The 15,109-nt window shown below is 42.9% G+C and overlaps 1 protein-coding gene across 7 annotated transcripts in view; it reads right to left on the reverse strand.

Annotated features, from left to right (window-relative positions):
- LOC148014212 (uncharacterized) overlaps positions 1-15,109 on the reverse strand; it is a 120,197-nt gene that overhangs the window by 44,434 nt on the left and 60,654 nt on the right. For all 7 annotated transcript variants that reach the window (XR_015688587.1, XR_015688586.1, XR_015688588.1 and 4 more), the window contains exons 5-7: positions 14,315-14,375; positions 14,101-14,192; positions 13,935-14,004 (exon numbers count right to left, since the gene is read on the reverse strand). Coding sequence is in view for 4 of the 7 variants with exons in the window: in XM_087666248.1 (XP_087522374.1) it covers positions 13,935-14,004; positions 14,101-14,192; positions 14,315-14,375 (223 nt within the window). In the remaining 3 variants the exon portion in view is untranslated. The remainder of the gene's footprint in view (positions 1-13,934; positions 14,005-14,100; positions 14,193-14,314; positions 14,376-15,109) is intronic.

Below are 15,109 nucleotides of genomic sequence, written 5' to 3' on the forward strand. Positions count from 1 at the left end.
AGATGTTTGGACGCTCTTTGGTCAGGCCTCTGGTCTTCGCATCAATGCCTTTAAATCAGCCATACTCAGTTGCACAGAGCCTGATTTACAGTCATTAGGCTGGCAGGGCTAGGTGGTTTCCCGTGGCTCCATTGTCAGGCATCTTGGATACCCATTGGGGGTGGATGTACGGCCAAAAGACCTACTGGAGTGGATTTCACAAAAACTGGCGGCGAAGTTTATGTATTGGAAGTCGCAAGCGTGGCCATTCCATGTCCGCCTCAAAGTGGCTCAGGCAATTATGCTACCAATGCTGACGTATTTCCTGCCATTGTTGCCGTGGATGCCTACTACTTTGAAGGCCCTCACTCATCCCATTCGTTTCATGCTATGGAAGAAGGATTCACTGCAGGCAGGTATTTCGTGGATTTCATTTCATGGTCACATACATGTACCCCTAAACGCATGGGTGGTGGAGCTATTTTGGATGCAGAAACTCATATGTTGGCTCTTCGTTGGTCTCTTTTTCGTGCCATGTGTGTGGATCATCACCCGTGGACCATCATAGCCCGTTATTTTCTTGAGGACAGCAGGCTACGCCATGGTAATACACGACTTCGGGCCTCCTGGTGGAATGTCCTTAATGCTGACGCTCGATCTTCCAGTCCCTCTTCCTCTCTGTTACTGCACTTGGTCGGCTCTTGGAAAGTGGTGCTCCAAAAGGCCCGTTGGCATCCAGTGGGGGACCGCTTGCAGACTAACTCCTTTCAGCTGGAATTGTTGGCAGTATCGAGATTACTTTCATGGGAAGACAAACATCAGCTCAGACCGAGATTTAACCGCATGGCCCGTTTAGGTGTGACCTCGATTGCGGATGCTACCCTTGCCACTCGCAATGTTCTTGCATCGTTTCGGACTGCTAGGAGACTTTTCACGATCCCGCGCGGATACCGTGGTTTATGGGAACAGCTTTTGTCGGAGCTTCAGGGTAGGCAACCCTTTCCTGCCCTGGCTGTGGATCGTCCTTGGCAGGACTGGGACCTTGCAGGCCGGTTGAGTCTGGAAAAGGCCTCTACTAATCAGGTGTATCATCTTCTCATTCAAGATCACCAATGGCTGGGTGTGAAAGCTAATACTGTTTGGGGACTGCAGAAATCGCAGTCATGGTGGCAGGCAACGCTGATGGAGGGCTGGCTGAATAAGGCACCTTTCAAATGCAAGGTCTTTCATTGGCGGGTAATGATTGGTGGTCTTCCTCTTGCCTCGGCTCTTTCCAAGCGTAGAATCTCGAATGGCAATTGTTTCTTCTGTACCACTACTGCGGAATCGGCCCGACATCGTTTTCTTTCTTGCCCGCTCGCCAAGAATATCTGGTCACTCTTGTCGCAAATCTGGCGCGCAGTGGTGGGGTCCTCACTAACTCCTTTCAATTGGGTCTTTGTGCGCCCAAAGTACCCCACACCGCCACAGTTACATATGAAGATCTTATTTCACTTTTTTAGATACTGGGGATGCTTGCACATTTGGACCACACGCAATGCTTTTCTCTTTGATTCGGCCTCTAATGTACCGAGACATATTGCCAGGCTTAAAGGGCTCTTGCATTGGCAGCTAGATCTCATCCGGCACTCCGACTTGCTCCCTCGGGAGGATTTGGTTCCCTGGCATATGGCAATTGCCTCTGGGTCGTTGCCATGATTGGTGTAACCCTTTTTAGTGCATTAGTACAGGGATTCCCCACACATTGGCCTAGGGCCCTCGTGTCTCTTGTAATCATGTAATCATGTAATCTTGTACCTTTTTTTCGTAATTAATACAATTACCTTTTACGAAAAAAAAAGAGAGAGATGAAATGACATGAGATGCTTTATTAACGTCTACAAGAGGCCAAAATGACCAGTGAGACCAACAATTACCAAACAAACCACCAAAGGTTTTGGTAAAGGATTTATGAATTTTGTTACGGTTTTGTTTGGTATTACTAAGGCTAAAGCAGCTACCGATGGTACATTCACTAATTCGTGTACTCTCGGAAGGTACATTAGGCCAAGCTATCCTCTGGCCTAGTTTTATTAGCAATGTGTACTAATGCTTTGGGTTGGGCGTTGCAAAATGAGCTGTGAACAAAGGTAAAATCAATAGGATTAAGCTACTTGATGATTCTCAAATGGTGCTGAATTTATTTATTGATAACACTAACATATTGTGAAAAATGATGGGACGTCAATTAGAAACGTTTGGAACTGCTTGAATACCTTATGTATGGCCTTTGGCTCTAGGATAAATCATAACAAAACATGTATGAGAAGTCTAATCAAGCTTCCACCCCCTTTCTTGGTTGATCGATCAAGGCTACAAAATCACTACCACAACAACAACAGTCAACAACCCAAACCACCACCAACAACAACAATCACGCCAAAAAAAAAAAAAAAAAAAGCTTGTTTTTTTGTGCGATTTCGTACGAATTTGTATGGTACGGTACGGTACAAACCGTATAGTGCGAACCAATTCGTACTACGTACGAGTGCAACTATGATCCTAGTCTCAACAATGATGTCCACCTGCTTGTGGAGATTTGCCATGGTTTGAAAAAGAAAACACAATGTGGATGACCATGACTGAAAAACAGTGAATACAAACACTAACACAAAACGCAAAATTGAGGAATGAAAAGTGCTGACTAATGATTAAATGTGTACACAATGCTCACGGCAAAGATATCGAACAGCAGATGGCTCTCTTGTAAGTGGGCTAAGGGAGGAGTTTGAGTGTGCCGTCCATTGGAGATGGATCCCAAGTCCAAAACCCACTAGTCAAAGCTAACGATGATGGAGAAACTGGCAGGCAATAAAGACAGCCTGTAGGAGTGTTGGAGCAGGATGATCCACCAAGAGCAAGGCAATATTTACATCAAAAACATATCAAGCCACATTTAGCACAAGTTATGGTGGATCTCATTTCACACATTGGTACACTAGTTAAGTTTGGAGTTGTGTTTGAGGAAGGGTGTTGAGCTATCCAAATACACCTTGTAATTGTGAGAATAAGCAAAGGAGCGGAAGCAAGAAAACACAAACCTAAATACTGAGAAAATGAACAGTGAGAAAATAACACGAGAACTTAGAATGAGTAAAAAACGGTCAATTGAATCCATAACTCAAAGCATAAGAATGATCACTACAAACCATATGGGTACCTGCACATGTGATGACCAGCAGTGCCTCGAGTCTCCCTCTCTCCAACAGGAAGCAATGATATGAGATGAACGAGTGTGGAATAGAGCCATATAAACAAGCTATGGAGCATAACACCAAAGAAATCAGGTCAGCCCTATGAAACTAGCTGACCCATCCAAAAGGTGCCACCCAGCTGCCCAAATAGGCACCGAGGCTAATATTGTTAGAGATTAGTCATCCCTTGGACTAGCGTTCAGAGGATACAATTGGTGCAATCAGTTCTCTCGGAGCGACTTACACATTTCCTGTCAGTTATTCGGGCATCCTTTTCAGCAGATGCCAATTTCTGGGCAGTTTCAGTGGGCAGTCCAGTGCCACATGGGCAGGGTGATCAGATTGCATTTATTGCAGCATTGTTGGCAGCCAGATTTGTGGTATTTTGGGAAGACTTGGCAGGCCTTCCAAATCTGGTAGCAATCAGCCAGATTTGGCTAGCCAACTACCATATTTTATCATTCTTTTATTACTATACATAGCAATTGTGCAGCCTGGCTTCCTCACTTCTACTTTCAGGTTTGATGAGAGAGATTCGGCTCGAGGAGATACACCAAAGGCCCTTGTACATCTGCCCTCTTCATTTCAGCATTCATTGACTGCAGATTTCTGCATTCTTCTGTTTCTTTCCTCTCTCCCTCTTCTCTCTATTCAATGTCTTTCAATCTTGTCCATATGCTTGCACATTCACTGCACTCTGACATAGTATAAGAGTAGTGTAGAAGGGCTGATTGAATTCTTGCCACTTTTCATCACGAAAATTGCGGTGTGAAATGTTCATGATGTTTGCTCTCATAGCAAACAAAATGATATGTTGAGTTTTGCATGCCAATGCTTGGGTCCTAAGATGTTGAATGTGTTGTTGAGCATAACAGTCATAAAGAAGCTAGAAGGGCAATCCATTGTCATGAGTTCGAATTGTTTTATACTTTAGTCCCAACAGTGAAGCATTCTGGTGTGTTGATGATTGTCCATAAGAAACTTCAACCTATTTTGATTAAAAGGGATGTAATGGACAGATTTCTTGTTATTAAAATTAGATATGAGAGTAAGATTTTATGGTTGGTTGGTATCTATGTGCCAAATGAGAGTACCTATGGCCACGGGAGTTACCACGAGACTATCTTAAAGAACTTTTTTCTCATTGTGGAATGGCCCACATCTTCGTGAATTATGACAGCAATTACAATACAATCATGTCTTCCACTTGGTAGGCTGGGTCTGCTAATGGGGGATTTTAAAGTGTGCGTGGATCCTTCTCATTCCATCTCAAGCATGGCGTTATGGTTCGTCTAGCCTCATGTAGTCAAAGCTACCATGCATTCATGAGATTGGGCCTTTAGTAAGCCTAGATTCTTTGCAACTACATGTGAAGATTGTTTTCCACTTTTTGTGTTTCTAGGGCTGCTGCCATAACTAGACTATCTAGAATGCATTCATTGTTGATTCTCTTTCCAAAGTACACAATCATATCACCCGATTGGGAGATCTTCTTCATTGGTAGTTTAGCATCATATAGTATACGGGCATCCTTCCCAATGATGATTTGGTTTCTTGGCATGCTATGATTTCTTCACTTTGTTTTCCAGTCATCTAGTTCACTTGTAACTCTTGAATTCTACATGTCAAGTAATTGTGTTAATTACTCTTTATGTGTGTGTGCGCGCGCATGAGAGAGAGAGAGAGAGAGAGAGAGAGAATGCTGACCTGATGGTCTGATGTAACAAAAAGTAAGAGATACAGAGAGAATGCTGACTTGATGGTCTGATGTAAATATTTACTACTTAATTCAATTATCTTCACGAAAAGAGAGAGAGAGAGAGTTACCACTAGGGTAGCCACTTGATTACGAAAAAAAAAAGTGTCTCTTGCAGCACAATGATAGAATGCTGCTTCAATTGGTTAGATGGAATGATTCAATAAAGGTCATTGTATAGACCTCTAGCAAGGTATAAATACTTACCACTTTCTAGAGAATTTTGAGGTGCCTACAAGTATCATTTTTTCTAGAGACTTCTTGCTACTTCTAGAAAAATCTACCTTTCTCAAGAATAATACTACTAAAAGTGTGTTCACATGCAATGTGCTAACATTACACACATGTGCCAATTAAAGTGCATTCACAAGCGTGTATGTAAAATAATAATTTAATGTACATGTACATACAAACATGTACATATATGTTCACACAGAACACTTCAATCAACATTTCCAACACCACCATCATCCACCTTTCTTCCTACTCTCCAAGACACCCATGCCAACCCTACCCTTGCCAAGGACCTAGTCTCCTTCATTAGAGGTGCATGTGGAAGATTTACGTGAATCGCAACTACTGCTTGCAGCCATGTCAAAGCCACAGGCGGCAAATGAGATAGAGGAGAAAGAGATGAAGTTTCAAGCTGCACGTGATCAAGAGGAGCCAAAAGTCAGTGCACCCACCCAAAAATCTTCCTTCAATGTTGTATGCTGGATTCAAGACTCTTGTGCAAGAGTCAAGGATTCACTTGTTTTGCGATTCCCCACCACCCAGCTAGATTTTGGATGTCACAGAAAATACAACATAAGAACGGATAGTAACATTTAATTCACTTGTTGTGAACCAAACTATACACTTACACATAGAATTATGGAGAACAACAAACCTACTTTTTTAAGGAAGCTTTGATATAGGGCATCTGGTAGCATGCTATGCACGATTCAATTGAGCACAAGCAAAGCTAGAAATTGGTTTTGTGTTCTCCTCAAAGAAAGGTGATTAGTGTCAAAAGGGTATATATAAGACCATCTACAAGGTTGATAGGACCTTGGATAAGCACAAAGCTAAGCATGTTATTAAGGTATTTGCCCTAAAGCCTGAGAGATAACAATGCAACATTTGCAGCAATAACTCAAATGGCTAGCATTTGGATGGTCATAGCCTTCACTGCCCATCACAAGTACCCTATTTACTAGGTGGATGTGATGTCATCTTTCCAAATGGTAACCTTCATGAGACAGCCACATGGAGTGGCTACCCGGATATATTGTCCCAAGATTAGAGGATCTGATCTATTGCTTGTGGAAGACTTCTTTGGCCTAAACCAAGCACCTTGAGCTTGGTTTATTAGGAACCTGACTGCTTCTTTGTTCAACATGCATTTAGGGTAGTGTTTTGGGAGTCCAATTATAACCCCAACCTCTACTTCACATGAGCTGACAGTTTGGTGACCCTTACCATCATGTATGCAAATGATTCCATTGCACGAAGTCACATTGAGCAAATTGCTCGTACACAATAATAGCTATGCAATGTGTTTGAACTTTGAAATGACAAATCATGGCCTACTTTGGACTCGAGGGTCCTCAAATACCATGTGCTATATTCATTTTGCAAGTAGCACCATAGATACTTGGAAACTTTTATCAAGCTCTTAGCACAACTGCTTATAGGCTATTTCTTGTCCCATGGACCAAAGGTTCCAGTTGAGCATATCCTGAGTGAAATGGCAGCATGTGTCACTAGAGGGACCAGTTGGGTTCCTGATTTGGACAATTCATACCCAACCAGATGTTTTCACTTTATTTGCATTTTGAGTTCTTATTTTAGAAGTCCCTCCATCCACGCTGGTAGACTGCATCACATGTAATGCAGTGCCTGTAAGACACCAAGCACACAGGATTATTATGGGTTCAATAGCAAGTAGCATAGACCCAAATATCCGCTCTAGGCTTCTGCTGTACCTCAGGGTCATTTGATATAGTTTGGAGCAGCAAAGCAACAGCCTACCATCACTCCTTTTCTTAGAGAGGCAGAGTACATAGCTGGTTGTTCTGCAACTCAAGATGTCGTTTGGTTGAAGCAGATGCTAGCTGAGATTGATTTTCTACAGCAACAGTCAACTGTTCTTTAGTGTGACATTTGGAGTTGTCTAGCCATAGGCCTAATGTTTCATACTCACACAAGCCCATATAGGTCTATATTCAATAAAGTTCCCTGCTTTATTTCTTCCTCATTTCTGAACCTTTAGGAACTTACCCTTGCTGTTTCCCACCATGATGAGCTATATTCTGATTTACAGAAGGAGCAATACTGCAAACAATCAATCACCTATCAATCATCTCCATGCAATCAACATACTCCAAATCAGGTGGCTGCTGCTCCAGCCTATGCTGTTGTTTAGACCTGGTACAGCATGCTTCATTCACAAAAGGTTGAAAATTTGGTCCTAGACTCTAGTCTTCTTCCTTGAACATACATGTACATCTCAAGGAGTTTACTGCATTTTTCAGCCATTGACTTCCATCAACAGCAGTCTATTCTCTCCCTCTCACCTCATCCTTTAAAAGATTGTTAACGCAATAACTGAAATGCCTTTTCTATTGACTAATTGGATATACATTTGTGATCTGTACACTCATGGCCAACTCAAGACACAGAATGCGGTCAATTCAGCAATGATTGCTCTTTCATTTTATGGTGTAAGTTTCCAATCATAGATCCTTAATAACAGAATCTGTTATCCACTAACCAGCACACTACCCCTACCATCATTCAAGAGTAGCTTGCAAGACTATTTTCCTTTAGTTGCAGATAGAATCAAGAAAAACTTGAAACAAGTTTTCAATGTCAATGAAGAGGATGCAATTGAGACACTTTCTCTACACCACTTCCCAACCAGTCAATGAACCAGGTCAGGGCTAGAGTCTCTGTTTGGTTCGGAGCCTTCTGTTGGGTATTTAACTCACGCCTCACTTACGCCTACGCTCATATGGGAGTGTCGGTGATCAGTAGGACACTGGGGCACTTTTTACTCTCGGTAGGTGAGGTTTTTTCCCCCAGACTTATAGTCTTATTTTCATATGTGCTTATGTGCTTATGTTACACACTTATGGGCACTTACCGTGTGTCAGGTGTGAACACCCCCTACAACCCTAAGGTTTAAGGGTTGTACTTTGTACTTTCATGTTACACTCTTTCAGTCTATCGGATTGGGTGTCGTGCTTCACTCTGTCTCTCTCACTCTCACACTGTCTACTGCACTCTCAGCTGCACCTCGATCCTCCCACCTCACATTTGGTATCAGAGCTCAGCTCTGAGCTCAGCGCTAGTCTGCAGCCCCTGCCAGTTCTGCCCCAGCCGCCAGTTCTGCCCCAGGCCGTCAGCTCCAGCCGCCAGTGCAACTCCACCCGCCAGTGTCAGCTCCAGCCGCCAGCGCACAGCTCCACCCGCCTGTCCCAGCGCGCCACTTTGCAGGTGCCGTCAACATCTGTACCTGCGCGCGCCCTGCCCAGCGCGCCACCTGTCAGCTGGAGGCGCCGCCTACTCCGCCAGCGCGCCACCTGTACCTGCACACGCCCTGCCCAGCGCACCACTGGCCTGCACGAGACATCTGTCTGCAGGCACCACCTCCTGAACGTGCAGCAGCCCGCCACCAGGTTCGCCAACCTGTTCCTGTGCGCAGACATTGCCTCGGGATCCGTGCACGTTGTCAGTCAGCTGCAATCATTCTGCAAAGGTAACATTTTGCATTTTTTAATTCAAACACAGGAGTTCGAGCAGCAACAGGATCAGTTTTCTGCTTTGGGACACGTGCTTGTGTCTGTGACAGAGACACATTAAATGCACATTCTAGGGTATTTGTGACACAAATTTTGGCAAAAATTTTGGGGATTTTGATATTACAGTGTTGCTGAGCACTGTTTGCACCTTGGGAAGCGTGCATTAAAGACAGTTTTCGACAGAGTACACCCTTGCACATTAATTGCAGAAGTGTGCTTGCTGCAATTTCTGGAAATTTGCAGATTTCCAGTCCTTACTGCTTTGACATTGCTCATTTGTCTTTGGAAATTTGTCATCATGGCAAAGTAGGGAGGTGATGTATTTACGTATGTATCCAAAGAAAACAAATTGGATGGAAACAATTATTCGCCATGGTCATTCATGATGAAGAATGTATTAGTGGCTAAGAATTTATGGGATTATGTCAATGGAGAGGAAACTCGACCGGGAGTTGTAGCTCCCGTTACTCCTCCTCCTCAAGGGGCACGTGGACAACGGGGACCTCAGCCCGCTCCACCTCAGCCACTTCCTCCAAGAACTGCAGCTCAAAAAGCTTGGGATACACGTGATGCACAGGCCTTGTCGCTGATTGCTTTGGAAGTTCAGCAGTCCATCATCCCTCACATTCGTTCAGCATCTTCTTCACGAGATGCATGGCTGACTTTGGAGCATATGTTTGCAGGAAAGAATGAGACTCGAATCTCTTTCTTGAAGAAAGAGTTAGAGACCTTGAAGATGAATGAGGGTGATTCTATGCAAGATCACTTAAATAAGATTCAGGACTTGCGGGAGCAGCTCATGAATGTAGATGAGTACTTTTTGGATGCACAGTTGATATCCACCCCCTTGAATTCCTTACCTCCTTCGTACTTATCTTTTCATACTGCATTGAACCTCACCATGAGGATTGCCGAGTACCCGCTCACTTTTATTCAGCTGGTTAGTTTGCTTCTAGAGGAGGAGCAAACAAGGAAAAATAGTGGTGTGGATGCTATAATCTCTGAGCAGGCTTTTGTGGCAAGACAAAAAGGCAAAAACAGCAAGGTGAAAAATGCTCCACAGAGTTCTGGTACTTCTGGCACGTCACAGAATCAGACACAAGGGGGGACGCAAGCTAAAAAGGAAAAATGTCATTATTGTAAGAAGCCAGGCCACTATATCACTGAGTGCAAGAAGCGCATTGCCAAAGAGAAGAAGGAGTCAAGAATGTCTGTTTCTACCACTCCTTCCACTGCTAGTGAGTCCGCGTCCTTTGTTGTAGACAGGGACTATTGTTTTTACACATGCAGTTATGACATCTCTTGGGCTGATAGAGCACTTAGCTCTACAGAGGATGCTGACACTTGGTTCTTTGACAGTGGTGCTTCTAGACATATTACATCTCGCAGAGATTTGTTTGCTTCAGTTAGTGCACCTCCCGTTGGGAAATCTGTACAATGTGCCAATAATGCATCATACCCTGTTCGTGGTATTGGGGAGATTCAGCTCACAGCCATTGATGGCTCTATTCTCCGCCTACAGGATGCTTTGTTTGTGCCTGGGATCAAGAAGAATTTGCTTTCTATTTCTTCTTTGGCACGTTGTGTTTTGCACGTCACATTTGATGATAACCGTTGCATGGTTAGAGATAAAGAACGCATGACTTTGGTCTTGACAGGATCTTTGTGTCATGGTTTATATGAGTTGGATGCTCTTTCAGTAGATCAGTCGGCATACTTGACATCCACTCTTACTCCTGCTATGATACAGGCGGAGTTATGGCATACTCATTTGGGGCATGTAAACTTTGGCAGCTTGATGCTTTTGCAGCGTACTCAGATGCTGGATGGCTTACCTCTCTTGGAGAGACCTCCTGAGCACTTATGCGAGGGATACATTTTGGGGAAAATACATCGTTTCTCATTTCCCCGTGATGTTACTTTCAGAGCAACAACCAGATTGCAGTTGGTGCATTCAGATGTTTGTGGACCTATGCAAACAATATCATTGGGCAGTTGTTACTATTTTGTGACATTCATTAATGACTTTACACGTTTTTGCTGGGTCTACTGTTTGAAAAAGAAGTCAGAAGTGTATGATGCATTTTTGACTTTCACTGCACTTGTTGAAAAATCAATCTAGATGCAAAATCAAGACTCTCCGTTCGGACCGAGGGGGGGAATACATCTCCTCTATGCTGAATTCTTTTTTGAAGCAGAAAGGCATAGTCCATCAATACACTACTGCCTATACTCCACAGCAGAATGGGGTAGCAGAGAGAAAGAATCGGTCACTCATGGAGATGGCCAGATGTATGTTGAAGGCAAAGAGCTTGCCTCATAGTTTTTGGATGGAAGCAGTCATGTGTGCTTGCCATATTTTGAACAGATGCCCTACCAAAGCCTTGAAGACCATCACACCTTTTGAGGCTTGGAACAGCCATAAACCTTCTGTTGGCCACTTCCATACCTTTGGGTGTCTTGCCTATGCCCATATTCCACAGGTACTTAGAAAAAAGTTGGACAACAAGGCTGTTAAGTGCATTTTTATGGGATATAGCAGTGAGAGCAAAGGCCACAGACTCTATGATCCCGTTACAAAGAAGGTTTTTGTCAGCAGGGATGTTGTTTTTGATGAAAAATCAGAATTATCCTTGGTTGGTTTGGACACATATCAGGCCGCCCGTGATGTTTTTGAAGGGCTGCTGCCCATTACTTTTGGTGATTCAGCTAGAGTTTCAGAAAATGAACCTAATGTTTAGCCGGCTGCTCCTATGGAAAGTGCAGAAATTCAGCCATTGGCTGATCGGAATATTCAGCATAATGCTGAAACTGAAATTCAGCAAGAGCTTGCACACAGTCAAGAAGCTAGACAGTTACCTAGATGGTATTTGCAGACTATGCAAGATAGTCCTTTGGATGCACCCATGGCTGGTCGTACTAGAACGCAAACTCGTTTGCATGATTCAGCACATACCATGGAGTTTGTTATGGCAGCAAGTACTTTTGATAATGAAGAGCCTGAATGTTTTGAGGATGCACAACACAGTGTGCATTGGATGGCAGCAATGCAAGCTGAATTAGATTCTATCACTAAGAATCAAACTTGGGATTTGGTGTCTTTGCCATTTGGAAAGAAAGCCATTGGAACGAAATGGGTCTACAAACTGAAAAGGAAAGCAGATGGATCCATTGATAAATACAAGGCATGGCTTGTAGCTAAAGGCTACGCACAGAAAAAGGGTATTGACTATGAGGAGACATTTGCTCCTACTTCCCGTATGATGACCATCAAGTCTATGATTGCTTTGGCTGCACATTATGGTTGGACAGTGTATCAGCTGGATATCAAGACTGCATTTTTACATGGAAACTTCAAGAGGAAGTTTATGTACAACAGCCCATTGGTTTTGCAGTTGAAGGCTCAGAACATTTGGCATGCAAGCTCAAAAAGGCACTATATGGTTTGAAACAAGCTCCTAGAGCTTGGTATGCAAAAATAGATGCTTTCTTGCTTGGTCAAGGATTTCTAAACAGCTCATCTGAGTCTACCCTTTACGTATGTAAAGAAGGGGCATCTATGCTGATTATATGTCTTTATGTTGATGACCTTTTGCTCACTGGAACACATGCTGATCAGATTTCAGCATTCAAACAAAATTTGCAGCAAACTTTTGACATGTCTGACTTGGGAGTTTTGCATTACTACTTGGGCATCCAGTTCATACATGATGCTCGAGGTATTGGGCTATCACAGTCAAGGTATATTGGGCAGCTTCTTGAGAAGTTTGGCTTACAGGATTGCAAGCTAGTTTATACCCCCATAGAACCTAGACTGAAACTGTCATTACATGATGACAGTGATTTGTTTGATATACATACATATGCTCCTGCAGTTGGATGTCTTATCTACCTATGCAACACTAGGCCGGACATACAGTTTGCAGTTTCAGCTTTGAGCAGGTATATGTATCAGCCACGTATGTCACATTGGTAAGCTGTCAAGCGTGTTTTTGGTTACTGGCAGGGTACTCGATCTCTTGGGTTGCTTTATGCCAAGGGGAGACCACTGCAGTTACATACTTACAGTGATTCTGATTGGGCTGGTGATTATGATACACATCACTCCACTAGTGGCAATTGTTTCTTTCTTGGCTCTTCTTGCATTTCTTGGCTTAGCAAGAAACAATCCACTGTTGCCACATCGTCATGTGAAGCTGAATAGAAGGCAGCTTTCACTACCACAGTTGAATGCGTATGGCTTAGATGTTTGCTAGCTGATCTGGATGTATCTGTTACAGAGCCTACTCCTTTGTTCACTGACAGTCAGAGTGTCATTGCAGTGGCACGGAACCCAGTGTTTCATGCCCCGCACGAAACACATTGAGATCCATTATCACTTTGTCAGAGAGAGGCTACATGCAGGTGATATCAGCCTTGTCTATTGTCCTACCACCAGTAATGTGGCAGACATCTTCACCAAAGCTCTTGCTAGTGACAAATTTGAAGCATTTCGCGATGCTTTAAATTTGATATCCTTTGGTGGCGGATGATCCTTGTACTCTTGATCACTCTTCACTCCAGGGGGGTTTGTTGGGTATTTGACTCACGCCTCACTTATGCCTACGCTCATATGGGAGTGTCGATGATCAGTAGGACACTGGGGCACTTTTTACTCTCGGTAGGAGAGGTTTTCCCCCCCAGACTTATAATCTTATTTTCGTATGGGCTTATGTGCTTATGTTACACACTTATGGGCACTTACCGTGTGTCAGGTGTGAACACCCCCTACAACCCTAAGGTTTAAGGATTGTACTTTGTACTTTCATGTTACACTCTTTCAGTCTATTGGATTGGGTGTCGTGCTTCACTCTGACTCTCTCACTCTCACACTGTCTACTGCACTCTCAGCTGCACCTCGATCCTCACACCTTCAACTCATGGGAGAGTAAAGTCAACAAAGACAATAGTGATGCATTGTAGACTCAGGAAACACACGTAGCAAACATATCAAAATAATTAAGTTCGAGATATAATCAATCATGCATAATGTTTCTCTGTTCATAACACAAAGACATATACTATGTATGTTACTTCTTCCCCTTCCCAACCTAAACAATCTCATAAATCTCCAAGTTACCAACCTGTGAAAGCAAAGCTCTTTAAAATTTTATTATAAAAAACAAATAAGTAAGACCTCACCTCAGACAGTCACCCAAGCACGTGCAGTGAAGGTCTCCAATTCTGCTGAAGGATGTATCAACATGTGCAGCTGCCAAGGTCCAAATTAAACAAAGCAAGTCGGCTTCAAGAAGTTTCGAAAGCTGAGGGCTTTCAGGTAGTAGTTTGCAGAAATGTTTTCAGATACCTGCCGATATTATTGAACCCCTTATGTACAAAAAATCCTCAGGTAAAACTTCTGAGGTGTACTCATTCACACATGGTATTGGCATATCCTCCCTGTATCATTCCATTTAACATTGAAATAAAGCATTTGCCCACATGAAGAAGCCCAATTCTCAACAAGCCACACCGATACCAAAAATAAGCCCATTACAGAAGACCAAGAAATTTTCACTTACAAGCCTCTGCTTATGTCACGGCTAACCAAAAATCCTGGTACCATCACATTTGAACTCCTTTCTGTAACATTTTCATATGCATGTCAGGGAAAACCTCAAATGGGATGAAGACCTACCATGGAGGAAAAAGAATAAAAACCTCAATTGCTTCAGAGACCAAGGGTTACATGTAGAAAGGGGAAAATACAAAGGCAAACATTTTCAGGGCCGATAGTGCTGTCACATAAATGCACACATGTGCTAGCATAGGCATGTGCACATACACACACACATGTGCACACAAATAATTAAGACCATCATGAGTTCAAGACTAGTGAAAGAAAAAACCATATGTGAAAAGACTTGTCCATCTGCATTGTTACACCATAAGCGTGAATACACATTAGATATAATTCATGACAACCAGCACTTTTGAAGTAGATGCAGCCGCCTGTCAGATAACTTTAAATAAGACTTCAGAAATAACACAGTTGAAGGCATTAAAATAACAAGGAAGTTCCATGATTCAGAAATCAATCCATTCCAGTAAGTATGTTGTAGAAACAAACTGTTTTAAAGAACAGGGCTGCCCTTGTTCCATCAAAGTTTACATCGTGGAGTGTGTGAAAACCTTCAAAGCATGATGAGTTAGTTAGGCCTTGCAATGAGAAAAAGTCTTCAATTTTGACCTAACCTTACACTCTGGCAGATTTTGGGAGCAACAGTGATATCTTCTTTTTTAAGGAAAAAAAAAATCTATGAGTAACATCTTGGAAAGAATCCCTGAGGTAAAATATAAAGTACAAAAAAATGCCC

This window comes from Lygodium microphyllum, chromosome 25 (genome assembly GCF_053477565.2).
Source record: "Lygodium microphyllum isolate KBCC chromosome 25, Lygodium_microphyllum_v1.1.10, whole genome shotgun sequence".
NCBI classification, from domain to species: domain Eukaryota; kingdom Viridiplantae; phylum Streptophyta; class Polypodiopsida; order Schizaeales; family Lygodiaceae; genus Lygodium; species Lygodium microphyllum.